This window comes from Astatotilapia calliptera, chromosome 6 (assembly GCF_900246225.1).
Source record: "Astatotilapia calliptera chromosome 6, fAstCal1.2, whole genome shotgun sequence".
Classification (NCBI taxonomy): Eukaryota; Metazoa; Chordata; class Actinopteri; order Cichliformes; family Cichlidae; genus Astatotilapia; species Astatotilapia calliptera.
The window spans coordinates 30,158,588-30,186,521 of NC_039307.1; the positions used below are offsets into that span (position 1 = coordinate 30,158,588).

A 27,934-nucleotide genomic window follows, 5' to 3' on the forward strand; every position below is an offset into this window, starting at 1 on the left:
CCTCAGATGATACCCTCACCATCTCCATCTCTTGACACATTCACTGCTGAGGTTTAAACAGGTAATCTGATGTTTTTTATTTAAAAAATATTTAACACATATTTTAAATCAAATCAAAGAATGAATCTTATATTATTTACAGTAAACTTATGAATGATCCTGCTGATTTTTTGCCACCTCAGGCTGAACAAATTAATTTAATAAATTTATCTAAATTACTGATTGTGTGTGAAGTAACATAACTAGCAGAAACACATTAAATGTTGGTACTACGCAACCAATGCCAAACATCATTTTGATTTGTTAGCACAGGTAAATAAATATAAATATAAATATAAATAAATATCACAAATGTAGCTTTTTGAGCTGTTGATCTAATGAAACAAGCCTTTCAATGGAATGATGGACCCTTTCAACATGGAATGCAGTATTCTGAGTATATATAAGATAAGATAAGATAAGATAAGATAAGATAAAACTTTATTAATCCCTCGGGTGGGTTCCTCTGGGAAATTCGGTTTCCAATTGCACAGCACCGACAGAAGTTACAGAACGTAAGCAGAATATTATATACATACACATATATCAATACAGAGACATATATAAATAAAATATATAAAAGGGATAAATAGAATAAATAGAAATAAGAATACAAGGGAATTGCACATTTCAAGTATTGAAGTCTATTGCACCGTTGACTATTAACAAAACGTATTGCACAGTGAAGTGAAGAGGCACTTGTTCCCCCCTCCTTTGTCCTCCTGTTTCCCCTCCCTCTCCCCTCCAGAGAGGAGTTAAACAGTCTGATGGCGTGTGGGACAAAGGAGATTTTAAGTCTGTTGGTTCTTGTCTTTGGGAAAAGCAACCTGTCACTGAACAGACTCCTCTGGTTGTTTATGGCCGTGTGCAGAGGATGCCCAGCATTGTTCATAATGTCCAGCAGTTTTTTTAGTGTCCTTTTCTCTGCCACTGTCACCAGAGTGTTCAGCTTCATGCCGACCACAGAGCTAGCCTTCCTGATCAGTTTCTCCAGCCTGGATGAGTCCTTCTTTGCTGTGCTGCTCCCCCAGCACACCACAGCATAGAAAAGTACTCCAGCAACCACTGACTGGTAAAACATCCTCAGGAGCTTCCTGCAGATGTTAAAAGACCTCAGCCTCCTGAGGAAGTACAGTCAGCTTTGGGCTTTTTTATACAGGTGCTCTGTGTTGCATGACCAGTGCAGTTTGTTGTCCACCCACAGCCCGAGGTACTTGTACTTGTTGACCACCTCCACCTCCTCCCCCTCTATCTGAACCGGCAGTGGACCTTCTCTGGACCTCCCGAAGTCCACAACCAGTTCCTTGGTCTTTGAGGTGTTGAGTTGCAGGTGGTTTGTGTGACTCCATGTGACGAAGTTCCTCACCAGACTTCTGTACTCCTCTTCCTGATTATCCCAGATACACCCTATGATGGCTGTGTCGTCTGCAAACTTCTGAATATGGCATAATTCAGAGATGTAGCAGAAGTCAGAGGTGTACAGGGTGAAGAGAAGAGGGGACAGCACAGTTCCCGGTGGTGCTCCTGTGCTGCTGACCACAGTGTCAGACATGATGTCCTTCAGCCTGACGTACTGTGGTCTGTCAGTTGTTAGTGATTGTTAAAAAACAAACAAACAAAAAACCAGCGGCATATTAATAAAGTTCTATCTTATCTTATCTTAGCCGGGTCATATCTACTTAAGAGAGATGAATGATTAAAAAAAACCCAAATAAAACAAAAATAGTATTTCTTGCATTTTCTTTTTGATACATTACATTACAGCTTAAAATAAAGCAACTGTTCTCCCTTCTCCCAGCCATGCTCTCCTTTTCAACTCCCACCACTCTCTACCTGAGCCTCCTCCTCCTCTTTCTGTTGTGCCTCTCCCCTGCTCTTTCTTGTCAGACTGGGACTCAGAGCCAGTGTATGTCTGCTCCCTTTGTGCCTGGTTATGACCTGGCAGGGGAGGGCTTTGATGTTGTTACACTTAAGCGAAAAGGAGCTTATGTGATTGATGTGAAGACCTACCTCACTCCAAGCAAAACCTGTACACTCTGCACCAACCCTCATAAAGGCGGCCAACTGCAGAAAGTAACTAAATATTATAGTAATTAATAAAAAACATGTCAAAAATTACTTTGGCATACCATTAACATGCTAAACCTGTTATTAATTATATTTCCAGCTACCAGTCTCTACTTTGGACTGGCGTACATTCAACCGCTGCAGTTTTCGTCTCGAGGACAGTGAACACACCTCCATCAGGTATTCTAGGACTTAGAAACATAATCACTCATTGTGCCCTGACAGGTTTCATACATTACTTTACATATTCATAGATGTCATCCCACCCACATGGCATACATTAATTAATTTTATCAAACAATCATTTAATAATTGCAAATCATTTTTTCCTACTGGAATATTTTGGGGAATTAAGCAAAATAATTTCTCTACAGTTCACTGGTCAGCACATACACCGACCAGAGCAGCATCGACTGGAAGGTAGGAAACATTCATGTTGAGTGAAACATGGATATAATGTTACTATTACTGCAAACTGTTGATCTAGTCCTGTAATCATTCCTAGCTCCATGTTTTAAAAAGTCCTATGACTGAGCATTGTAAGGACATTATTTAAAGAAAAAAAGAGAAGAGAAATACAGTAACAAGGCATATAAACATCATACAGTGTGGAACCCCTCTGTTTATTGAGGAAAATCATCCCACTTTTGCTTTAATATGTAGCTCTAGGTAAGAAAGAATTGCCTGCAATAACATACACACACACCACGCACAGTAATACACAGTAACAGAAGGTTGTGAGAACAGTGTCTATGTATAACCTATAAAAGTAACGAGAAGGTGTTCTAACTTGTAGAAGGATCTTAAAAAAGAAACATTTCGTTCTCCCAAAAATCCCGTTTCCTTGTGAGGTGTTTCTCAAGAGTCCTTAGAGTGAGACTAGTACTTCTCCTAGTTTTTTTTTTTATTATAACAATCAATAATTTAAATGCTATGACTATAATTCCCTCGAAGCAAGGCAGACGCAAGTGGTTTTCCGTCACTGGTTTATTTGAAGACTTCTCTCCTAAGCCACTGTGAAAACTGCACAGCATTAAGAAAATAAACACTCAACGTAAGACACAGCACCTAAAATGACACTGTACAAGAAAACAAAGATAAAATCAATAAATACCTTGTTGGCTGCATGCTGCAAAAAGGGAATTACTCCCCATTCTTCTGAGGGTTCCTTATAAGTGTCTAGTTAAAGTCCATTCCACTTAGTGTGACTTTCACTAAAGAACGGCCTCATTCTTGCTCCGCGTTTACAGGTGGTTTTCTCCTTTTTTCTCCCAAAAAGGAAACAGCGCGACTTGTAAGCAGGCTTGACCTTAAAAATAAAAGCACCATAACTTGAACTACATAAAATAGCATAGCATAAATAATGTACAGCTTAAACAATTTACAACGATGACATGGACCTTGACAAGATAAAGAAATAATTCAAATGATATAAACAATGTCATCATGCCAACAACAACATGACCATGCATTGTTTGGACATGGACAATAAGCTGGTCTAAGCTGGCACTACTTCCAAGAACTTTGCAACTTGTTCTCCAATGTGAGCCTTTCTCTTCTTTTTGTAAATATTCCTCTTGACTGTATATATTTCTCTTGTTTGTTATTTATTCCTGCTGTCTTATTACAGTGTTTCTCAAATGCTAAAACACATGTCACACAGCAAATTCAAAAGTGTTAAATGTGTTGGTGTTAATAGTCTTCTTGCAAAAGTAGAGTTAATTTTACTCTAAGCAGAGTCACATTCTTTTAATGTAACTCTGAGGTGTAAAATGATAGTAGTTAAAATCGAGTGTTAAAAATGAGTGTTTCTCTGTCAAATCTGGAGGTGTTACAATGGAAACATTAACTCTTGACCTCTTAACTCTGAACTCCTAGAGGGGCTATGACACCAATAGAGTAAATTCACAGACTCCGCCCCCAGCACGGCTCCAATCGAAGCTGAAGTGAAGCCGTTTCAGAACATTTTGCACTACATATTTGAGTTGTTTGCCATGCTTGGTAAGTCATTCTTTCAAAGATTGTTTCAATTATTATTATGAGCTTTTACTTCTGTGGCTCTTTGGAGTTGAGACAAAGCTGTGTGAAAGGCATTAGCCATGTTGCTCGCTGATAGCATAATATTCTGTTTTAGCTAGCTGAAAGGTATTGTTTGCAGGCAAATACCACAGCCTTGAAAAAAAGCTTGCATGTGAATTTTCAGTCAAACTTTTGGTCAAATACACCTAAAACAATGTGTAGAATGTGAAATGTTGGTATAATGGTGCTACTTGAAGCCTGAAAACGATCGCCCATAAAAAACAAAAAAACAAAAAAACCCCCAAACACGAGCAAGCAGCAGTAGCAGGCGTCCTGACTGGGTTCTACATTAGCATAGATCCCTCCAGAGTTTTGTGCACACAGTTTAAGTAATAATTAAAAAGGTTGAGGTTTTACATTTAGTTCAGTATTACCTGTTGCCTGCGTCCTTGTCTTTTGGGAAAATACTTTACACAAGTAATGGCTCAAAAAGGATTCCTTTTCTTTTTTTCTACTGTGCTGCAATTGTTTACTGGATTATTTGTGCCATTAATTAGTGTCAACTAATTTTTATTCAATCTCCGCACAGGATATGCTTGTGAAGATGGAATATGGGGGAGAGCAGAAGTGCGTTGAAGTTCCACAAAGGGATGAATGAAGGACATACATATTGTATTGAAGAAATAAATGATGAGAATGCTGTTATTTGCATTTACCATGTCAGACCTTTTGATAAACAAAATTCTAATGAAAGTGAGAACATGTATACTGTTACATCTTTCAGAAAATGTTTTGAAATTGTGGTGCACAATTCAGAATAAATGTTTTTCAAAAACCATTGCATCTTTTTAGTAAATGTTTATTTCCAAAAGAAATTTCTAGAAGTTCAGAACAGTAAAATTCCCGCTTTTTAGAATGAATTAGAAGATAACTCTTACGTAGTTAAACTAAAATACTCTTTGAGAGTTAATATATAAACTCTTAACACCAAGTGTTAAATTATCAACTCGCAAATCGGGAAAAACGCCCTGGAATGGCGAATCCATCCCTGGAAGGCCTCCACTGGGATGTCAGCACAGGCCAGCTCCATTGCCCGTACGAGGTTCTCTCTTGTGTATGGCTGTCTGTCATACACCTTCCATCTCCATGATGAGAAGAACTCCTCTATAGGGTTCAGGAAAGGGGAGTAGGGTGGCAGACAGACGTTTAAAAAGTGGTCACTGTTGGTGGTGAACCACTCTCTGATTTGGTGTGTTTTGTGGAAGCGGACGTTGTCCCAAATGATCACATACATGTGATGTGCTAGCCTAGGATGGTGTTGTTGACGGTCCAGGAGGATGTCTTTTAGCTCATCTAGGAAGGTGAGGAGACGTTGTTTGTTGTAAGACCAAAGGACAGCATGCCAGTGGACAAGCCCCTCCGTACCCATAGCTGCACAAAGAGTAATATTACCCCCCCCCCCCGTTGGCCAGGAACCTCAATGATGGCTCTTTGGCCAATGATGTTACGGCCTCTTCGCCTTCGTTTCTGGAGGTTGAAGCCAGCCTCATCCAGGAAGAGGTACTCATGGGGTCTGGCCATTTTGTGAACATGGAAAAGCATACAGGTGTTTAGAACGGTCAATCAGGTAGCACAGTATTGTCCAGAAGTAATGTAGGCCACTAAGCAACACAGTATGTCCACTAACTGTACTGTGGACATGGATGTATACGTACTTGCACATACTCGTAACGTTGTTCTATGTGTCGCGCAGAGTTGCGCTCAAAGGGAACCCTGTAGACCTGTTTCATCCTCATCTGTTGGCGCCGGAGAACTCGGTCTATTGTGGACAGCATCAATGTTCTCAAAGTTTACATTATCTGCAATGACTTTGTCTCTGATCTCTCGGAGTCTAATGCAGTTGTTCTCACGGACCATATCTGCAATGAGGGTTTCTTGTGCCGCTGTGAATATGGCAACCCTCCCACCTCTATGTGGCATTCTTTCAGCTCTAAAGAAAGAAACATGTGTTGTCAATTGACTGATTTATATGTAAAACTACTGTACATGTAAAGTAACAGACCACTTTCACAGGCCTGTAAAACTGTAGTGTGACAAAGAAAGCAATAGCGTACTATACCTGTTGTGTTGTCTAAATGCCTTGATAATGGTGGCCACAGTGAACCTACTCAGGTTTGGATGTACTCTTCGTCCCGCTTCAGCCATTGTCATGCCATGGACAATGACATGATCAATTACTGTTGCTCGCATATCATCTGTTATGATGGTGCGAGGTTGTCTTCTTCTCCCACCTGGACCTTCTCCTCTCTCTTGTTGGCCTCCTTCTCTTCCTCCTCTACTCCGAACTCCTCTTCTTAGGCCTTCACCTCTTCCTCCTCTGATCTCAACCCCTCTTCCTCTTTGGCCTGCAGCTCTTCTCCTTCCGCACGCTCGAATGCCTTCATCCATTGTGATTGTTCGGCATCTTCACCAAACTATGCTTTTATAGGTGGGGTGACATCATTAGCAACAGGTGTCTTCAATTTTGAGTCATTGTGTGTAGTGACTGACGCCAGGTGTGTTCCCTGTGTTCAAAGATTGGTGACTGTGGCAAGCATTTTGCATCACATGGGCTTTCATTTGTGAATATGAGCAGAGTTGTTTTGCAACATGTGTTTTAGCAAGGACAAATGTGTTTAGATTTATGAGTACAGAGGGTTGTGTTTTGTGAATTGTGTCTTCATGTGACATGTGTTTATGGTACTGGAATATGGTGGCTACATTTAGTAAATGTGTTTAGACTACTGGTCATTTGGGTTACAGGATTGGCTTTTATGTTTTAACATTTGAGAAAAACTGTATTTATATTTTATTTGTGCACAGTTGGTGTGGAGCACACACAATTTCATTGTACATTCTACAATGACAATAAAGGACTACACACCCATTGCTCAACAACTTGTTAATTACAAGTCAGTCACTGAGTGTCTGGTTTACAATCAGCACACTTCAAAATGAGACTTCATAAACCAACATATGACATCACAATAGCTACATGCATCTTTTATACTCTCTATGGTAACAAGCTTTTTAGCTGCTTTCAATTAAAGGTACTTTTAAGGCCTATTGCAAATAAAAGTTGAACAACAGGTGAGTTGTCATCTTAATTCAATGTGGTCCTATAATTCACTCACTAACAATCACACTTCAATCAAAATATAAATACGGAATTATTTCTGACATGTCTCACAAATCACATAATATTAGCTGCGCCAAATGACTGTTCTGGGGTTCAGACCATATTTTATAACAATATATCCAAAAACTGTCAAGATATTTCAGTCCTCAATAAATCTACTCACAGCAAAGTCTGTGGGTAATTTTCACACAAACTAGTGAGTTTTAAAAAATTAAATGCGGTTGATCGTTATTGTATATCAGTGAAATATTGAATTAATGATATCACCATTAATATGTTGGGGGGTTAGGGTTAGGGTTAGTTAATATTGCAAATTAGAAAAAGTATAGTATAGTATGCTAGTTCCAATTAAAAACAGTTGTTTACAAAGGCAACAGAAATCAGTTAATATTTAGCAAGTATAATATATTTACCATGACCACACCTTACATTATCATGCTAAAATGTGCTTTAGCATTCAATATAAAAGTACAGCTGACAGCCATTTTAATGTTTTGGCTGCTAGTTTCAAGGAAATATCTATTATGCTGGGAAATCACGTAGCTCATGCCTTCATTTCTCTTAGGTTGGACTGGATATTGAGAAGCTTGGCAACCTGGAGTTTGGAGGAACAAGATCTACAGCATACAACTTTGCTGTAACCAAGAAGAGAGAGGACCGCTACACCTTCAGCACACATATAATCACCTGTAAACATTATAGGTAGAGTTTAAAGACTACTACAACATCTAATTTTTTAAATTTAAGTTTGATGTCTATTAATCTGTATTTTTTTTGTGTGTTTAGTTACCGTGTGTCCAACAGCCCTCCTCTCAGTGCTGAGTTCAGTAAAGATGTGGCCAGACTCCCAGCTACCTACAGCAATGCAACCAAAGCCCAGTACAGACACTTCATAGACACATACGGCACACATTATATTCGCCAGGTGATAAAATTAATATACACATCCCTTTAATTTTTTTTATACCATTCAGAAGTCATTAAACCCATCCATCCATCCATCCATCCATCCATCCATCCATCCATCCATCTTCATCCGCTTTATCCGGGGCAGCAGCCTAAGCAAAGAGGCCCAGACCTCCCTCTCCCCAGCCACCTCCTCCAGCTTATCCGGGGGAATACCAAGGCGTTCCCAGGCCAGCCGAGAGATATAATCTCTCCAGCGTATCCTGGGTCTGCCCCGGGGCCTCCTCCCGGTGGGACATGCCTGGAACACCTCACCCAGGAGGCGCCCAGGGGGCATCCTTGTCAGATGCCCGAACCACCTCAGCTGGCTCCTTTCGATGTGGAGCAGCAGCTGCTCTACTCTGAGCCCCTCCCGGATGGCCGAACTTCTCACCCTATCTCTAAGGGAGAGGCCAGCCACCCTTCGGAGGAAGCTCATTTCTGCCGCTTGTATCCGCGATCTCGTTCTTTCGGTCACTACCCACAGCTCGTGGCCATAGGTGAGGGTAGGGACGTAGATCGACCGGTAAATTGAGAGCTTCGCTTTTACACTCAGCTCCCTCTTCACCACGATGGACCGGTGCAGCGTCTGCATTACTGCAGCTGCAGCCCCAATCCGTCTGTCGATCTCCGGCTCCCTTCTCCCATCACTCGCGAACAAGACCCCGAGATACTTGAACTCCTCCACTTGGGGCAGGAACTCATCCCCGACCCGGAGTGGGCACTCCACCCTTTTCCGGCTGAGAACCATGGCCTCAGATTTGGAGGTGCTGATCCTCATTCCCGCTGCTTCACACTCGGCTGCGAACCGTTACAGTGCGAGCTGGAGGCCCTCAACCGATGAAGCCAACAGAACCACATCATCTGCAAAAATCAGAGATGAGATTCTGAGGCCACCAAAGCGAAAGCCCTCCGCCACTTGGCTGCGCCTAGAAATCCTGTCCATAAAAATTATGAACAGAACCGGAGACAAAGGGCAGCCCTGGCGGAGCCCATCACCCACCGGGAACGAGTCCGACTTATTGCCGGCAATGCGAACCAAGCTCTTACAACGGTTGTATAGGGATCGAATGGCCCGTAGCAATGGGCCAGACACCCCATACTCCCGCAACACCTCCCACAGGACACCCCGAGGGACACGGTCGAATGCCTTCTCCAAGTCCACAAAACACATGTAGACTGGTTGGGCAAATTCCCATGCACCCTCAAGTATCCTCGAGAGGATAAAGAGCTGGTCCAGGACGAAAACCGCATTGTTCCTCCTGTATCCGAGGTTCGACTAGCGGACGTGATCCCCCTGTAGTTGGAACACACCCTCCGGTCCCCTTTCTTAAAGATGGGGATCACCACCCCAGTCTGCCAGTCCACAGGTACTGCCCCTGATCTCCACGCAACATTGCAGAGCCGTGTCAACCAGGACAGCCCTACAACGTCCAGAGCCTTCAGGAACTCGGGGCGGACCTCATCAACACCAGGGGCTCTGCCACCAAGGAGTTGTTTAACTGCCTCAGTGACCTCGCCCCCGGAAATTGGCGGGTCATTCCCCTCATCCCCAGACTCTGCTTCCTCCTCGGAAGACGTGTCAGTGGGATTAAGGAGGTCCTCGAAGTATCCCTTCCACCGCCTGACAATCTTCTCAGTCAACGTCAGCAGCGCTCCGCCAGCACTATACACAGTGCAGGTAGAGCACCGCTTTCCCCTCCTGAGATGCCTGACGGTTTGCCAGAATCTCTTCGAGGCAGTCCGAAAGTCTTTTTCCATGGCCTCTCTGAACTCCTCCCACACCCGAGTTTTTGCTTCAGCCACTGCCCGAGCCGCATTCCGCTTGGCCTGTCGATACCTGTCGGCTGCCTCGGGAGTCCCACAGGCTAACCAAGCCCGATAGGACTCCTTCTTCAGCCTGGTGGCTCCCTTCACCTCTGGTGTCCACCATTTGGTTCGGGGATTACCACCACGGCAGGCACCAACCACCTTGTGGCCGCAGCTCAATGCAGCAGCTTCGGCAATGGAGACGCTGAACATGGTCCATTCGGACTCAATGTCCCCAGTCTCCCTCGGAATGCTGTTGAAGCTCTGCGGGAGGTGTGCGTTGAAGATCTCGCGGACTGGGTCCTCTGCTAGACGTTCCCAGCACACCCTCACTACGCGTTTAGGTGCACCAGGTCTGTCCAGCGTCCTCCTGCGCCACCTGATCCAACTCACCACCAGGTGGTGATCAGTTGACAGCTCAGCCCCTCTCTTTACCCGAGTGTCCAGAACATATGGTCGCAGGTCTGCTGATACGATTACAAAATCGATCATCGACCTACGGCCTAGAGCGTCCTGGTGCCACGTGCACTTATGGACAGTCTTATGTTCGAACAGGGTGTTCGTTATGGCCAAACTGTGATTAGCACAGAAGTCCAATAACAAAGCACCGCTCGGGTTCAGATCAGGGAGGCCGTTCCTCCCCGTTCGAGGTCTCGCTGTCGTTACCCGCGTGAGCATTGAAGTCTCCCAGCAGGATAACAGAGTCTCCAGGCGGAGCACCCTCCAGCACCCCCCCAGGGACTCTAAGAAGGCTGGGTACTCTGAACTGCCACTCGGTGCATAAGCGCATATGACAGTCAGGACCCATTCCCCGACCCTAAGGCGCAGGGAACAAACCCTCTCGTCCACCGGGAAAAACCCCAACGTACCGGCAGCAAGCCGAGGGGATATTAGAATACCCACCCCAGCCCGCCGCCTCTCACCAGGGGCAACTCCAGACTGAGACAGAGTCCAGCCCCTCTCCAGGAGACCGGTTCCAGAGCCCAAGCCATGTGTAGAGGTGAGCCCGACTATATCTAGCCGGTACCTCTCAACCTCACGCACTAACTCAGGCTCCTTCCCCACCAGAGAGGTGACATTCCATGTCCCTATTGCCAGTCTTGGCAGCCGGGGGTCAGTCCGCCAGGGCCTCCGCTCCTGGCCGCCACCCGGCACACAATGCACCCGACCCCTATGGCGCCTCCTGCGGGTGGTGGGCCTGCGGGAGGATGGGCCCATGTCTCCTCTTCGGGCTGTGCCCGGCCGGGCCCCATGGACTAAACCCTTTTTTAAAAATGTTTAATAAATGTTTTTTCAGGTTGATCTTGGAGGGCAGTTCAGGCGAGTCACGTCTACACGTACCTGCTTGTCCAGTCTGAATCATCTTACTTCATCCCAGGTATGTGTAGCACATATATCTGGTTAAAGCAGTGAACATATGTACATACACTTTGTACCAACAAAAGCAATATCCAGTGTTACCTCCTTTCACACAGGTACACGACTGCTTGTCATTGGGTGTCAAGGTAGGCCTGGGGAATGTTAATCTGGGTCCTTCTTTTAACTTATGCGCCTCAGTCCTAAACAACCAAGGTGTCTCTGTTATGTACGCCTCTGGTCTTCACGGTCATTATTCAGAAGTGGTAGGAGGCAGAGGCTGGACTGGGGAGTTTTCACTCACCAGAAATGACTCACTGGGCTACCAGAATTGGCTAAAAACCCTCATAGATCAACCTGATGTGGTTTGCTACTCTCTAAGACCACTGTATGAACTGGTGCAAACGTCAGCACGGAATAAAGGACTAAAGGCTGCAATAGAGCAGTACTTAAAAGACAACAGCATCAGTCGATCAAACACACAGTCGTACTGTAGCAGCAGTGGTCCCAACCTGGATTCCAACTGTTGTCCTAAAGAGATTCAGAAAGGAACACTAAGGATAACAATGATCCAAGCCTCTGGTCTGAAAGGAGATTTTTGGGACAAGACTGACGGGTGAGTAGTGAACAAGATAAGCTTCAAAGGAAAGCCACTGTAAACATAACAGATGAATCATAGACATTAACACAAGGAGGGATATTATACCCCTTATGTCAAACAGAGTGATTTGTGGCCCCAATAAATGATTTGTGACCCTAGGAAGTAATAAAGGAAGTAATAAAACATATGGTACCCATAAAATTATTATATTCATGAAAATTATGATATTCATAAATTTGTGATATTCATCAAAATATGCTAGTTCATAGCTCATTAATTTTTCCCCAAAAATAAATGATTTGATTATTAAAAAAAAGTTTTTTATATCAAATAGCATCCTTTATTTTTAAGCATAAAAAGTTTTTACTTTTTATGCTCTTTGAGCGAGGGTTTATGTGGGTTAAAACGGCATGTAAAACCTTATTCACACTTGCCACCTGCTCCCCCTCCTCGCTTTCTTCCTGCTGGTAGTCGCGCTCATCATGTGATCTCTCACTCTGTCCCTCTTCACGCACAGCGAGGAGCCTTAGTGTTATTTGCTTGCTTTCATCTACTTTTTGTCTCTCTAGTATGAGATACTTTTGTAAAAGCATGTGATAGGTTTGTAGCTTGAACCCATCCGCTGGAACGTTGAAGACAATATAATTACACTGCTAAGCAAGACACAAGTAGGCAAACTTCTTCATGGTACTCGTGCACGGGAGAGAACCGGACAGGCACCGTTCCTTCGCTTGACCCCAGTAGCTCTCGTCCGTTCTCCCATACACTGTCCTTTTATTGAGGTTACATGAATATGCATAGGTTCATTAACATACGACGTCTACATACAAACAAAGAGTACCATGCCTGTGTGTGTGTGTGTGTGTGTGTGTGTGTGTGTGTGTGGACTGCTGATCAAAGGGTCAAACATCCTTGGTCAGGAAGAGGGTAGACTAGACCCCCCCCCGGTGAGGAAGTCCAGCAGTTCATCTAAACAGAAAAGCACTTAGACTAGAACAGACGTAGCTACGTTAATCCTACCATAAAACAATTAAGACAAGATGCGACCTCTTCCCGTGCTCCCAGGATGTAGGTGTGCATTCTAGTGTGGAATGCACACCAAGCCTCTGTAGCCTGTTAAAGATCACACAACTTATCACTACACAATTGATTATACACCTCTAAGCATCTATGGTTAAATATTTCTAAGCATAAATGACAATCAACAATACAAACTCTAACATTCCCCCGTTTTTGACCTTTATGCTAGAAAGTTCCCAGTTATGAATACCTCATGTCTGACAGTTTCAATGCAAACATTTTTTTACTCAGCATATGTCAAATCACCCTAAATTACTGTAAAAGTACACAGTGTAACAAATGTATTAGCAGTTATCCCATTCCTCATTGATCTCATCTCATGGCAAACTGCATCCTATGAGCAAACAAAGAAATTGTTAATTTAATAGTGAAAATAAGAAGATAACATTTTCAAAAACATCTCAACTTGGTGATGCTTCCTCCGGGTGTGCAAATCACATGTCTCTCTGCAGAGTGGTTTGAGTTTTGCAGGGCGTCATGAATGTCTCTTCTAGTTGTTTCCATCACTGTCCATAGGACCAGAGTCCAAATGTATGTAGAATAGACATTCAAATATACCAGTTGGTTTTGTTGTTCGTCAACATGGGTCTCAGCTATTTCCAAGCTGCAGACTTCTCAGCACTCTAGTTTTATGGCCTCTTACCAGCCCCCATCACCTGACTTCAGACCTTCGTCTTGTGAGGGGGATATTTATGACTCCTTAATTGTCCACGCTCTGCAGAAAAAGCTCTCTGTGGAAAGGGTGCTGGGTTCCGTCATCTTACTGCTGTTATGATCCCAGCAGCCTTCAGAGTGTCATCGTATGCACAGTACAGTGACACAGCGTTAGGTGATGTTCATAGGAAACTGCTGTTATCACCACCATAGCTTCTGGTTCCTGTGCTTTCACAGAATCATGATGTCATCCTCGAACTCCTTCTGCGCTGTCGATGGAGCTTGGCACGCTCCCCATCCCCTGAGTGTTTATGTTCCAACGCTGCTGAAGGTTTAAGGCAGAGCACGTCGTACACCTTAGTCGTCTTCCTCAGCGTCAATATTGAATCTTTCATTGTATTTAAAATCTTGCTGTGGGAAGTCTCCTCTTGATTTCCTGGAAGCTTAGTAGCACAGCTCTCTGTGTGATGTCTGCTGTGCTGAAGATGATCTCTGATCCTCCTGAAGCCTCTCTCCCATCTTGTGGACGATCCTCTCCTCTATTTTGCAGGCAGTTTCATGGTCCTTGCTGTGGCTCCAAGGTCTGATTTCATGATGGGCCCCAACCAGCTTGATCTTTGACCTCAACCACTGCCTGGTCCTGTCAGCTATGCGCTTCTCACTGGGCCTCTGAAGATTTCTCAGGAGATTACTGCTGCACCTGTATTTCCTTGCTAGGAAGACAAACTATTTGGAGAGTATGTCAACAATCATCAAACCACATTCTTTAGTTCAGTGAACTTCACTTATAGGCCATCAAAGCCTCATCTGAACATGGGTGCACCACTTGCATAGGTTTAATATTTGTAAATAAAACGGCTAATCACACAAATCACTGCAACAATAATAAAAAACATTGTTTAATGTTAATCCTTGGACCCCTCCTCTTGACGCATGGACACACCCATGCGTCAACTCACCAAACCTGGATTCCAGTCTTAAAGAAAAAGATTAGCTAGATGATATCCCAGGCAACATCAGGGCATCTCCTCCCCTGGAGCAGCACCACCCTGGACCCATAATCCTGCAATGAAAATGTTAGTGTGCTTTGCATATTAAGTTTGCTTAACACCTGGCTCTCCCAGGAGCCTGCATACACACCATCATGGCCTGGAAAACAAAATCTGGAAGTAAAATCAAACTTCATACCTGTAAACAATTGTATCATAAGGACAAGAAGCATTCAACATCAGCAAGACAAGTGTCATGTGCAGGTTTTCTCAAATCAGTAAACTACAATTATTTTCATAAGTCGCCTCAGACATGGATCATCCCATGTACTCAGGCAACATTAATGTAATCGGTGACTGCTCTTAAGCAAAGTCACTCCACTTATATATTACTATGGGCTCAAAAGTGGCCAGCTAATGAGCCCATATCAAACTATCCCAGAAACACTGTATCTCTTATTTGTTTTACTCATGTCACTTGTCCGTTTCAGCTGAATCTTCCACAGCATTCTCAAAGAAACTAACATTAGCAATACACATTGACCATCCTGGTGGGCAGGCGTCGGCCATCCACATTCCAGAGGTGCCATAAAACACCATAAAGTTAGCCATCCCTAGCTGTGGAAAGAAGTAACACCAGTTCTCAACACAGGAAATTTCACACAGGTTATTCACATTATCAAAGTAACCTTCACATTTTCCCATCAACACAATGCAACAGCATCACCACTCATAACCTGTAGTAGGAAAAAACATCAACCAGTTGTCCTGGTATAAATCGCATCATCAATTCACATGAAGAACTGGCATGCTGTAAGAAAAGAAAATGCAAATATTAGCGCTTGCACAGGCGTATGCATACTTTGTCACAGTTATCTCTGTGAGCAACTCAAGCTAGTGAATGACACACACATAGTAAATTCACAGACACAGAAAATGGCATTTAAAATGTTAAATCATCATGCAACCTCGAGTGTTGCTGTCATCTTTCTGCTCCTGTAAAAGGAAACACATGGGTTCATCTGCACCTTTGTCAGGTGGGGGTTAGCTTCACACAATCATGTTCAGTCAGTCAGTCAGTTATTTTAAAATTCTTACTCATTCACTCAGTGGTTCCTTCTTTTGCTAATTGTGGAAATTATCATCGCATTCGTTTCCACGCTCAGCAAAACGACGTTATTTCAAAAAGAAAAATAATTTAGACTGGATTTCCTCGTTGAATCCTTTTTGGGGGGGACTCTCATTTCCTAATTGTCCCAAATAAGTGGCTTTCTCCTGAACCCATTTTAAATGTGGAGAAACTCACTTGCAACAATTTTCTTGACGACGTGTAACGCTTTTAATTCCTGACGTGCAGATCTGTTTAAAGACAAGAAATAGACAAACAAAATCAGTGCCTGTTCAAAAGATAAAAAATGAAAAATAACAGAGATTATCAAACCAAACTCTCAGTGCACTGTGAAAGTATCAAAATAAAAAGGCCTTGTTAAGTCATGACACAAACTCCTCATCTCAGGAGGGTAAATCATACCATTAGCATGGTTCATCATACCATCATACTAATCGGCAGGCTCAACTTCACAACAAAAGAAAAATCATCAGCTAGATTCACTCCAAACCAACCATCAGCTGCACAACACACAACATAACCCTAATGTCTTATTAGCTATGAGTTTAATCACCCGGTCTGTGCTCTTCACTCATTTAAGCCACAGATCTATTTTATTCAATTTTCCTTTTCCATTCATCATAAAACATGTGACATGCTGACATGCACTTCACAAAAGAAGTTTGTTCTGACGTATTCAGAGTTGTGTATCTAAATACAGGATTCACTCGCACATCAAAGCAGGAAACTCAGTGTTTTAGAGTCTCCACTCAACACACAACAACTCCAACACATCTCATTCACTCGTGCTAGAATTCAGTCACCTTTCATTAATCTAAAACCGATCAACTAATTTGCATATCAGCTATTAACCCACTAAGTTGACAGGACGACAGAAAAGCATGTTCAAAATAGTATCACAAAAGACAATTTCCCTCATACAGTAAATTACATGTGCTGCCTCAATCAAGCAGGAAGCTTCTCCCAATTTACCATTTTAACAACTAAATTTATTGTCTGATCACTGGTTGGTCAAACCAGGATCTTTTTTCCCACAAAAGTTAAACTGTTGTCCTGCAACCTGGAGAGTCAATTTTTTGCATTGGATAAATTCAGTATTTAATAACAAGTGTCTGCTAAATTGACACTATTTTAACACTGATGAAAGATAACAAGCTAATTTTCATTGCATGTGTGTTTGTGTTATTAGGCAGGTCTAATGCAGGTCTGTGGAGCTGCATCTCCAGCAGAGCATGTTCTCTGCCTTTCCTACACACTTCTCTGCTATTTGATCATTTCTTAACTAATGTGCTATGAGTCTTCATGAGTCATTTTGTGTTTGGAATTGTTAGTAGGGTTAATGCATGTTCTGCTTGTGTGTGTGTGATTTTGTATATGTTTCTATTTTCGCAATGTTTCAGACTCCGTCTCAATTTTCCAACTTAAGCAGTCAGTTTTCTTTTCCCCAGGTTTGCTAACCCAAATTTTGATTTCCCACATTAAATAATTCCTATGTGTTCTCACCTAGTCTTCTCACTCTGTTATCCTCTCACTCTTTTGTCCTCTCCCACTTCAACAGTCCCGGCAGTTCTCCTTCAGCTTTGTCCTGTCTAGTAGCTGAAGTGCTGCTGCTGCCTTCTTGGGCGACTTCTTAGCAGCTGCTGCCGGTTTCTTGGCTTTGGCTGCGGCGGGCTTCTTGGCTTTGCTCTCAGTAGCCTTGTTCATCTTGAAGGATCTGGAGGCCCCGGTGCCCTTGGTCTGCACCAGAGTGCCCTTCGCCACCAGACTCTTGATGGCGGTCTTGACACGGGCCTTGTTCTTGTCCACATCGTAGCCTCCGGCAGCCAGAGCCTTCTTGAGAGCGGCCACAGACAGGCCGTTGCGCTCCTTGGAAGCGGCCACGGCTTTCACAATCAGCTCGCCCACGCTGAAGCCGACCTTCTTGGGCTTGGAAGTCATCGTCTTCTTCTTCTTGGCCTGAACCTCGGCGCAGGGCGCAGGGCGTGTTTATGATGGAGCCTTTCCCACCACAGCGCTGGCACGTTGAACGCATCATGAAGGGTCCATTTCTTTCATGTCGCTAGCCGCATGTGGCTTGCCCGAGTCACTCAGTCCTTTTTGAGCATTTCAACATGCTGCCGCCGCAGACCCTGGCCTCAGATCCAGCAAGTTTAGCGCGCTGATCTCCAAAAAAGTCCCGAAGGCCAGAAAGACGTCAAATAAGTGTCTCGTGCTGAGAACTCAAACAAAAACTCCTCTTCACGCTGCCATCTTGCTCGCCCCTCCGTGAAATTCAACCAATCAGACAGGAAGATGGGTTTGCTTTCTTCTTCTGCTGCTGTTTATCCACATTGCTGCTGCTTGTTGGGACTTTTTTGCTCAGGACTTGATGCTGTCTCTTTATCATGTTATTGCTTTGGAGCTGCATTCCTTGTCTTCAGGGAGGGGTGAGAGCTTGCTTGCTTGTGAGGTTGAGAGACACATACACATTGCGCTTTAAATAAGTCAGCCAGAAACTTGGCCTGCATGTTTCCAATGATGTTAAACTATAACTTTCTTCCGACTGCTGCATGTGGAAAATTGATTCAGGTCTGCTTTTCACCTGAAAGTGACAAACTAAAACATGTTCATTATCATCATCACTGTTTAATCAACACACATCTCTCTCTCTCTCTCTGTCTGTGTTTGTGTGAACAATCCTTTCTTAAAAGCAGAAAATGACATTGTAGTTGTTTTTCGGCTGATCAACACAAAACCTTTTTCCTATGATTATTTCTCTTCGTCTACAATGTAATTTGTCTCTTTTTCACTCTTTTTTTTTTCTTCACAATAGCTGGTGATCTGCAAAATCACTGCTCTCACTCACAATCAGAGGCAATTACTTTTGCACAGTGCACAAAAACACTGTGATGTCAGACACATTCACACTCACTTTTTCATCTGCATAAATAAATCATATGGCTGGAAATAAGTGCCATGGTGATCCATAAGCATGATCACCAGTTTATTTAATTATTTTTAATCCAACAAAACAAATAAACAAAAACATGATGCTGATGCTACACACACACGAGTCAAGGTGCAGAAAAACTGCTCATGGAAACGCTGCACACTCTCTGTTTCCCTCTCTTTGAGTAGTTCTCAGACAGCTCTTGATCTGATAATGTGTAGCTTGCTCATCAGCTCAAAAAACAAAAACAAAACTGCAACGCGACATCACACAGTAGTTGCATGCTCTGCCCACAGTGGCAAAGTCTTACACTTACATATTCAACACAGCTTCTCCATCATGTATTTTTAGATGTTTCATACAGGGTTGAGCATATTAGTTGTTTTCACAGATGTGCTCTATATCTCAACAATGGCTCATAATAAGACGACAGTCTTTCACACAGGTCAAGTGCCTCTATGCACTTCATTAGTTTAAATATTTACCTATATCACTTCACCTCACATGTCATTGTACTGAATTTAAGCAACCACAAGCTTAATGTAGATTACTTTTAACAACTATCCACCTCAATTACGTCTATGGTCTGGCACACAGGCTGTTGTCGATCAGGGCAAGCTAAAGAATAAACATTTTGTGTCAGCTGGCAGGAGCAAAGTCCAGCACAAACGTCTGTCTCCCTCCAACTCACTCTTGGTTGCTTAGAAACCCATGATAACAACAACAGTCGGTGTCACAGACCACATGTTCTGCTCCGCACACACAACAACAACAACAACAACGACGACAATGACAACAACACAAAATAGGCCTACTGTCCAGCACAATCTGGACCCCGCGGAACTTCTCAACACCCCACTGAGCGGTGGAGAACTCACTACAGTACCCCACACAGCGGTCTGTATTTCGCCCCACTAAGACGGCGAACCAAAAAAAGTTCGAACTGCGCAACTCTGCGACTTAATACTTCTGTACAAAAAACCCCACTGAGCGGCCTTGTACATCGCCCCACTTAGACGGCGAATTTTAGCCCCACTGAGCGGCCACGGACAACGCCCCACTGAGCGGCGAAGACGTAATTTTAGCCCCACTAAGCGGCCACGGACAACGCCCCACTGAGCGGCGAAGACGTACAGTTATAGAGTTGGACTCTAAACTTACTCGGTGTTGCTTAGCGTGTAATATCAGCCTCGAATCCCACCAATCGCCATTCATCGAGGAGAAAAGACATACAGCGAATCCACAGGAACTTCCTGGCTGACGTCAGTCTTTCAGTGTGCCTCTCCTCCCCTCGGTGAATGCGATTCCAGGGCTCCGGCATCGAAGGACCAATTAATGATAGGTTTGTAGCTTGAACCCATCCGCTGGAACGTTGAAGACAATATAATTACACTGCTAAGCAAGACACAAGTAGGCAAACTTCTTCATGGTACTCGTGCACGGGAGAGAACCGGACAGGCACGTTCCTTCGCTTGACCCCAGTAGCTCTCGTCCGTTCTCCCATACACTGTCCTTTTATTGAGGTTACATGAATATGCATAGGTTCATTAACATACGACGTCTACATACAAACAAAGAGTACCATGCCTGTGTGTGTGTGTGTGTGTGTGTGTGTGTGTGTGTGTGTGTGTGTGTGTGTGTGTGGACTGCTGATCAAAGGGTCAAACATCCTTGGTCAGGAAGAGGGTAGACTAGACCCCCCCCCGGTGAGGAAGTCCAGCAGTTCATCTAAACAGAAAAGCACTTAGACTAGAACAGACGTAGCTACGTTAATCCTACCATAAAACAATTAAGACAAGATGCGACCTCTTCCCGTGCTCCCAGGATGTAGGTGTGCATTCTAGTGTGGAATGCACACCAAGCCTCTGTAGCCTGTTAAAGATCACACAACTTATCACTACACAATTGATTATACACCTCTAAGCATCTATGGTTAAATATTTCTAAGCATAAATGACAATCAACAATACAAACTCTAACAGCATGTTATACTTTTTTTATTTTCTCATCGGGGTTTAGACCCTGAGTCTCCAATACACGTCTCATTTGACTGTCCAGTTCATCCTCGGCTTTGTATCTGATGCTTGGTCGAGAAGCATTTGCATGCGTTTCATGTAAGCATTTGATCTGCTCAGGCGAGATCAGATACATTTTCTGCATTTTTATTTGCGAATGGCGCCTATAGCTAAATCAGCTACGATGGGTAAGACTGTTGTGAGTAGTGGTAAGAGGAAGCCGCCTTTTTGAGTCATTACCTTCTTTTTCTTCCTGACACGTCACGTCTGTTGGCCATTTGTCTGATTTTCTCTTATGTCATTTCAACTTCTTATGTTGGCATTGTGTGATTGGAATATTTCCACACAGCTGTTCTGATGGTAGTATCCCGGATCTCAGTCTGAGTTGCTCTGGAGAGGTGGGGGTTAAACCTATCAATAAATATCCGTGTGGTTCTCTCGTGGCTTCTTCAAAACTCTCCAAGATGAAATGCAGACGTCCTGGACATATTTGTCTAGCTAGTGTATTAACTTGTAATTTATCGTGAGGTTTTTAAATAACACTGTTCAGACTGCTGTGTTTACCTTGTAGAAACACATTTTGGCTCAACATCATCACACTCATATTTTTATGGTGTCTGTACTGTGTGAAAATCCGGACCACTTTTGGATGATTTGCTGCTTGAAAAATAACATCATCCAGTACAATGAGATGACTCTGGTGTGAGGGAAACAAGCTCTCATCGTCAAAAGAATCAGGGAGACCTTCAATGAATTTAATGCTTTTATTTTTCTCTTGAAGCTCAGAATACAGAGGCTGAAAGGATGTATAAACCCACACAACATTGTCAACAAACTTGTTCGAAACGTACACAATTTTCCAATACAGATTTCACGAAAAAGGTCTTTCCCCTCTTGGTTGTTCATTTCAGCACAAGTGCGACAGAGAAGCTTGCCTGACTTTGTTTTATAGGGTAAAACGGGAAAATAGAGTCCTCTGGGTGGGTATACAACCGCTTTGATAAACCCAAAGTAGTTTTTAGGGTGCTGAAAATTTCGAAAAATTACTTGAGGATGGCCTAAGGGGTAACGACAGGTGCTATTTACAAACGGATACAACGAGGTGACATCCACATAACTAATTTTCTCACCAGGCGCTACACTGCAACGCAACTGTGCTGGGCTTGTACGGCCTCCGAAGAGGGCATGGCGAGGATTCAAAGGCTCTGGTGGATCATAACGTCTGAGGAAGTTGATTACACTCTCATCAGTACGTTTTAACTTGGTCCACTCATGCTGCCAGATTATAACAGGACACACATTATGTTCAGCTCTCAATCTAGCGAGCCTGTCTTGAGCGGCAATGTTACTGTCTGAAAAAGAGGCCCCTAACAGAGGGTTAACATCGGCCTGATTTGAAAAACACGTAACACACCCATGGAAGTAGCAACCCAAAAATTCCCACAGGTATGTTTTACCGTTAATCTGACCATACCCATCCACATAATAACTAGTGAGCTGTTTTTCCCCTTGATTGAGTGCATGTCTGATAAAAACACCTTGTGTGTAAGAGAGATATTGGAGCCATTGAATTGAGGATGAGGAAAATGATTTGACCTGATTATGGTAATATAGAGGGCACGGTATTGCTAAAGAATTCATTGGCATGAAGTCTGTTAAATAGGTTTTAGGCACGCGCTAGCAAGGGTGTTGCGGCTGAAAGGATCTACTCCTGTCTCTTCAATAAATCCGTTTCTGAACAATGTGCAACCCCGAGCTAGAATTTCAACATCGTTTTCACAGTATAAAAGGGCCTCTTTCATGAAATTGAAGGTGCCGGAGCTGACTGAATCATACCATTTGTAAAATTCTTTCCTGCCCTGTGTTGTCATATGCTCGAGACTATAGGCGGAGGGGGAGGATAAGTGATGTTTGTTTCGAACTGAAACAATGGGGGGAAAGCCTTTAATGCTGTCTGAAAACCCCATTCCTTTTGGGATACCTGACAACGGCATCGGAAGGAAACAGCACGAGTCCATATAGCGCTGGTTTAAGTCTGTGTCTGTAAAGCTGATCAATTTCGAGCCTTGACTGATTAACTTTGGTTTTAAGCTTTGCTTAACCATAGCCCTGAGAATAATGTAAGCATCAAAACTCTTGGCATTATGAGCGATAAAGATAGATAGATAAAGATTTCTGCCAAGGCTGCTAAAGCCTGATTAAGCGCTATAAACGGATCGGATGAGGAAATGTTTTGTGTCAGACTCAGTTGAGAATGAGCCACGTCTGACTCTGTTTGGATCTCACCATGCTCAACACTCAAACATTGAGAGCTATTTTGCGAGACACTTTCACTAGGCGCTAATCGGGCTAGAGCTAAATTAAGCATTTCTAAAGGGTCATTATTATTATTATTGATCACATCAGGTTGCTCACCGCTTTGTGGAGGTGTATTCTGTGAATGAACAGTATTTTGATTTAACCTAGCTAACGCTAGAAGCAAGAAATGGGTCTGTAATATCATGTTCCTGGTTATCCATTTTTATTGAGTGACAAGAATATCTAAAAGCACAGTTGTTGAAAAAGTAAAGAAAAAAAACAGCTTTTTATATGATGAGCGAATTAATTCAGCAATGAGACATACTGCTCGAAGAGCGATAGAAGAGCTGGTGTCGTCTGCGCTTTGTCCTTGTGCTCCTTATCCTTCTGGTCCTGCTGCTTGTTCTGTTGCTCCTGAGATGTTTAAGTAGACCTAACAATTTGAGGATAACCCCCCCCCCCCCCCAAAAAAAAAAAACAAACAAACAGTGAGTTATGTTAAATACAAAAGGATAGTTTTTATAAAATTAGAAAAAAAGTGAGAACATAGAGAGACTGACCGTGTTTAGCTCGCAAAAGCAGGCGCCGTGAATTTCGTCTGCCTGATGGGGGAGAAGAAGCGTTGGTGGGGATGGTGCTCCGGGAGCCAGGAGCATGAGGACCGACCGCGGAGAGCAAATCTTGGTGGACAGACGAATATTTTTCCAGGAGTTTTTCAGGAGTTTTTACCCTGTTATCGAATATAAGTTTTGGGAATAGAGGGTTCCCCCTAACAAGTTATTCTAGGGGGGGTTTTTTGCGCGTGTTTTGGATAAAAATACGGAGGGTTTTTTCTGGAGGTTTCCTGCTTGTTTGCCTAAGGGTTGGGTGGGAGCCGCGGTGAGCTTATGCTTGGGGGGGATAGCGAGAGTTTTATCGAGTTATTCTAGGGGGGGGGGGGGTTTTGCTGTTGTTGTGCGTTTTTGGAGAAAGACGGAGGGTTTTTCAGGAGGTTTTTGCTGGGAGCCGCGGTGCGCTTATGCTTGGGGTGGTTTTTTGGGGGGATCTCCAGCATTTGTGAATCAGACTTGGATTCTCATTTTCCTTGTTCGGATTAAACAAATGCAAATAAATTGAAATAAAGTTTTCCAACGAGGGATGCAGCGGGTCCAGATGGCATCAGCTCGAGGGTCGTCAGGTCCTGCGCGGACCAACTGTGTGGGGTGATGGAGCACCTCTTCAACCTGAGCCTGAGGTTGGGAAGAGTCCCACAGCTCTGGAAAACCTCCTGTGTTGTACCAGTGCCAATGACTTCACGCCCCAAGGACCTCAATAGCTACAGGCCGGTGGCTCTGACATCCCACCTGATGAAGACCCTGGAGCGGTTGGTCCTGGCTCAGCTTCGGCGCCTAACAAGCTCATCACTGGACCCACTTCAGTTTGCCTACCAGCCTGGCATTGGAGCGGATGATGCCGTCATTCACCTCCTACATCGTTCCCTCGCTCACCTGGAGACCGCTGGAAGCACTGTGAGAATCATGTTCTTTGATTTCTCCAGTGCCTTCAACACTATTCTTCCCTCGGTTCTGAAGGACAAGCTGGAGAACTCTGGAGTGGACCATCACCTCACTACCTGGATTTTGGACTACCTCACCGACCGACCACAGTATGTGAGGACTCAGGGCTGTGTGTCGGACAGGGTCGTCTGCAGTACGGGGGCCCCACAAGGAACGGTTCTGGCTCCGTTCCTCTTCACCATCTACACTGCAGACTTCTCCCACAATTCCACCCAGTGCTTCCTGCAGAAGTTCTCTGATGACTCTGCAATAGTCGGCCTCATCACTGATGGGGACGACAAGGAGTACAGAGGACTGACTCAAGACTTTGTGGACTGGTGCCAGCTGAACTACCTCCAGATCAACGCCAGTAAAACCAAGGAGCTGGTGGTAGACTTCCGCAGGCACAAGCATTCTCCACTGCAACCACTGAACATCCAGGGTATGGACATTGAGGCTGTGGACAGCTACAGGTACCTTGGTGTTCATCTGAACAACAGACTGGACTGGACTCATAACTCAGACACCCTCTACAGGAAAGGGCAGAGCAGGTTGTACCTGCTGCGGAGACTCAGGTCGTTTGGGGTGGAGGGCCCACTCCTGAAGACCTTCTATGACTCTGTGGTGGCTTCTGCTATCTTTTATGGTGTGGTCTGCTGGGGCGGCAGCATCTCTGCTGGGGACAGGAAGAGACTGAACAGGGTGATCCGAAGGGCCAGCTCTGTTCTAGGATGCCCTCTGGACCCAGTGGAGGTGGTGAGTGACAGGAGAATGGCGGCTAAGCTGTCATCCCTGTTGGACAACGTCTCCCACCCCATGCAGCAGACTGTGACAGCACTGAGCAGCTCCTTCAGTGGGAGACAGCGGCACCCACGGTGTGGGACGGAGAGATTTCGCAGGTCTTTCCTCCCCACTGCTGTCAGACTCCACAACAAAGACTTTAACTGAACAAACACACACATCCACACATGTGCAATAACACTAAGTGCAATAATCTTTTCTGGCATCGTTGTATTTTTACTCAGTTGTATATAGCATTCGTATTCTATTTTTATCTTATTGTATATTTTTATTCTATTTTATTCTACTGTATATAGTACATTATTTTATTCTATTCTGTACAGCTGTGTACTGTATTTATTCTTATTGTATTCTAATTTTTGCGTCATAACTTTTGCACTGTCCACTTCCTGCTGTGACAAAACAAATTTCCCACGTGTGGGACTAATAAAGGTTATCTTATCTTATCTTATCTTATGCAGCCTGTATCTCCCGCCATACTGAACGTTACAAAAGCACAAGTGTAACTAAGCACTTTTACTCTGGTTTAACACACACACACAGACGAGCACGGGCCCAGACACAGGCACGCGCACAAGCGCGCACAGACACACACGCACGGGGGGCGCGCGCGTGCGCACACACGCACTGACCCACCACCAGATGGCAGTTTTTAAGCATAAAGAGTAAAAAAAAAAATTTAATGGCTTAAAAATGAAGAATGCTATTTGATATTAAAAAAAAATCAAATCATTTATTTTTGGGGAAAAATTAATGAGCTATGAACTAGCATATTTTGATGAATATCACAAATTTATGAATATCATAAATTTTATGAATATAATAATTTTATGGCTACCATATGTTTTATTACTTCCTTTATTACTTCCTAGGGTCACAAATCATTTATTGGGGCCACAAATCACTCTGTTTGACATAAGGGGTATAATATCCCTCCTAACACAGTAATGTTCTTTTTCCACATTTTGCCATTTCACAGATATGTTAAGATCCAGTTTCAATCGCAAAAATTCCAGACCAGTGTGATCGAATCTAACTCCCCCTCCTGGACCACCAATTACATTCTGGAAAATGTCAGTACAAAGCACTTCTATCTCACTTTTATCCACTACAACAAGTAAAACCAAGGACAGCTCTTTTTTTTCAAGATTTTGCATAATTATCTTCTCAGATAAAGAAAAGAATCACACTGTTATATCTTTATATTAAAGACTTGATTTTAATAACATGACAAATAATAATGAAGCACTGGTGAAATGCTATTTTTCCCTTCTGGAGTTTTTTTTTCTTTTAAATTATTATTGTAATAAAATGAAACATTACTTTAAATGGGCACAACATACATAATTTTATTTCACTTTGGTTTAACTTTGTCTGACTTTTTTTTAAAAAGGTGGCAACAAGCTCGCCTCTGATGATTGAAGTCTGGGACGAGGATGTGTTCTTTGATGACCAACTGGGATCGTGTGTGAAGTACCTGACTCAAGGTACAAACACAATCAGATGCTCACTTCAAAAAGGCGGCACTGTTGAGGTCCAGTATACTCTGACATGTGACAGACACCTGACTGGATCCACCTGTAACCAATACCAACCATCTTCACAATGAAAACGCATTCTGGCTGGCACACACTATGGAAATGCTGGTAGCTTATCTTTAATCAAGTATCATGTCAGGTTGGGTGATAACATTCTTTATGTGCAATATATAAAGAATAATAATTGGGCACAAAATTAACACATACCATGCACTTAGAGTTACAGCTAATTTGATGTGTCATATAGTCTGAGGCAGACAGTCATCTTGTTTAATCCTCATTTGATTTTGGTGGTGGGTCCACATTCATATCACTTTGTGTATTCATTAAAGACACTTGTGATTATTTTCTGAATTATGTGTAAAAATGGTCAGGCCTCTTCATAAGTATGATTACAAATGCATTCTTGTGTGTCATTCTTGCAAAAGCCTTCATAACATGCAAATATTTTATGTATATTTTTCAGTTCTTTGATTTGTAACAAGTATATAAAACATTAAGTTTAGCAATGCTTGCATGGGTCATATTTAGGGACTTAATGTATCATTTATAATAATGCTGATTATAAAGAAATAAATGTGAGTTCTGATTAATTGATATTTGGCTCATTAAACCTTTGGTGGTGTTTGAATGGCCATAAATAACTTTTTTCTTTCTTTTTTTTGTAGACACCAAGACTAGAATAAATAAAAAGGCACCCCCAGGTGCCTTTGGCGGTGCAAAACGTTTCGTCGACATTGTGTTTGTTACAAACATACAGTACAGCACTTCAGAGTCATACTGCTAGCGATCAAAGATTTATGTAAATTTGACAAGCTGGAAGCATTTTGTACTGTACAGGAGACACGGCACGAGATTGATTGACATTGGTCTACAGCCAATCAGGACGCAGTGCACTGTGTCCTGAAATAAAATCCACAAAACAGCGAGGCCGCGAAAGGTGAACCGCGTT

At 43.3% G+C, this 27,934-nt stretch overlaps 2 protein-coding genes across 2 annotated transcripts; one reads left to right on the forward strand and one right to left on the reverse strand.

Moving 5' to 3' along the window:
- Positions 1 to 27,575, forward strand: LOC113024481 (perforin-1-like). The gene is made up of 10 exons (XM_026171612.1): positions 1 to 61; positions 1,838 to 2,112; positions 2,207 to 2,286; positions 2,481 to 2,526; positions 7,869 to 8,005; positions 8,090 to 8,228; positions 11,355 to 11,435; positions 11,533 to 12,029; positions 26,424 to 26,517; positions 26,838 to 27,575. Exons 2-10 carry the CDS (start codon positions 1,840 to 1,842, stop codon positions 27,051 to 27,053), a joined length of 1,563 nt encoding a protein of 520 aa, XP_026027397.1. The 5' UTR covers positions 1 to 61; positions 1,838 to 1,839; the 3' UTR covers positions 27,054 to 27,575.
- Positions 17,202 to 18,395, reverse strand: LOC113024482 (histone H1-like). The gene has a single exon (XM_026171614.1). It carries the CDS (start codon positions 17,802 to 17,804, stop codon positions 17,418 to 17,420), a length of 387 nt encoding a protein of 128 aa, XP_026027399.1. The 5' UTR covers positions 17,805 to 18,395; the 3' UTR covers positions 17,202 to 17,417.
- Positions 27,576 to 27,934: the final 359 nt, after the last annotated feature.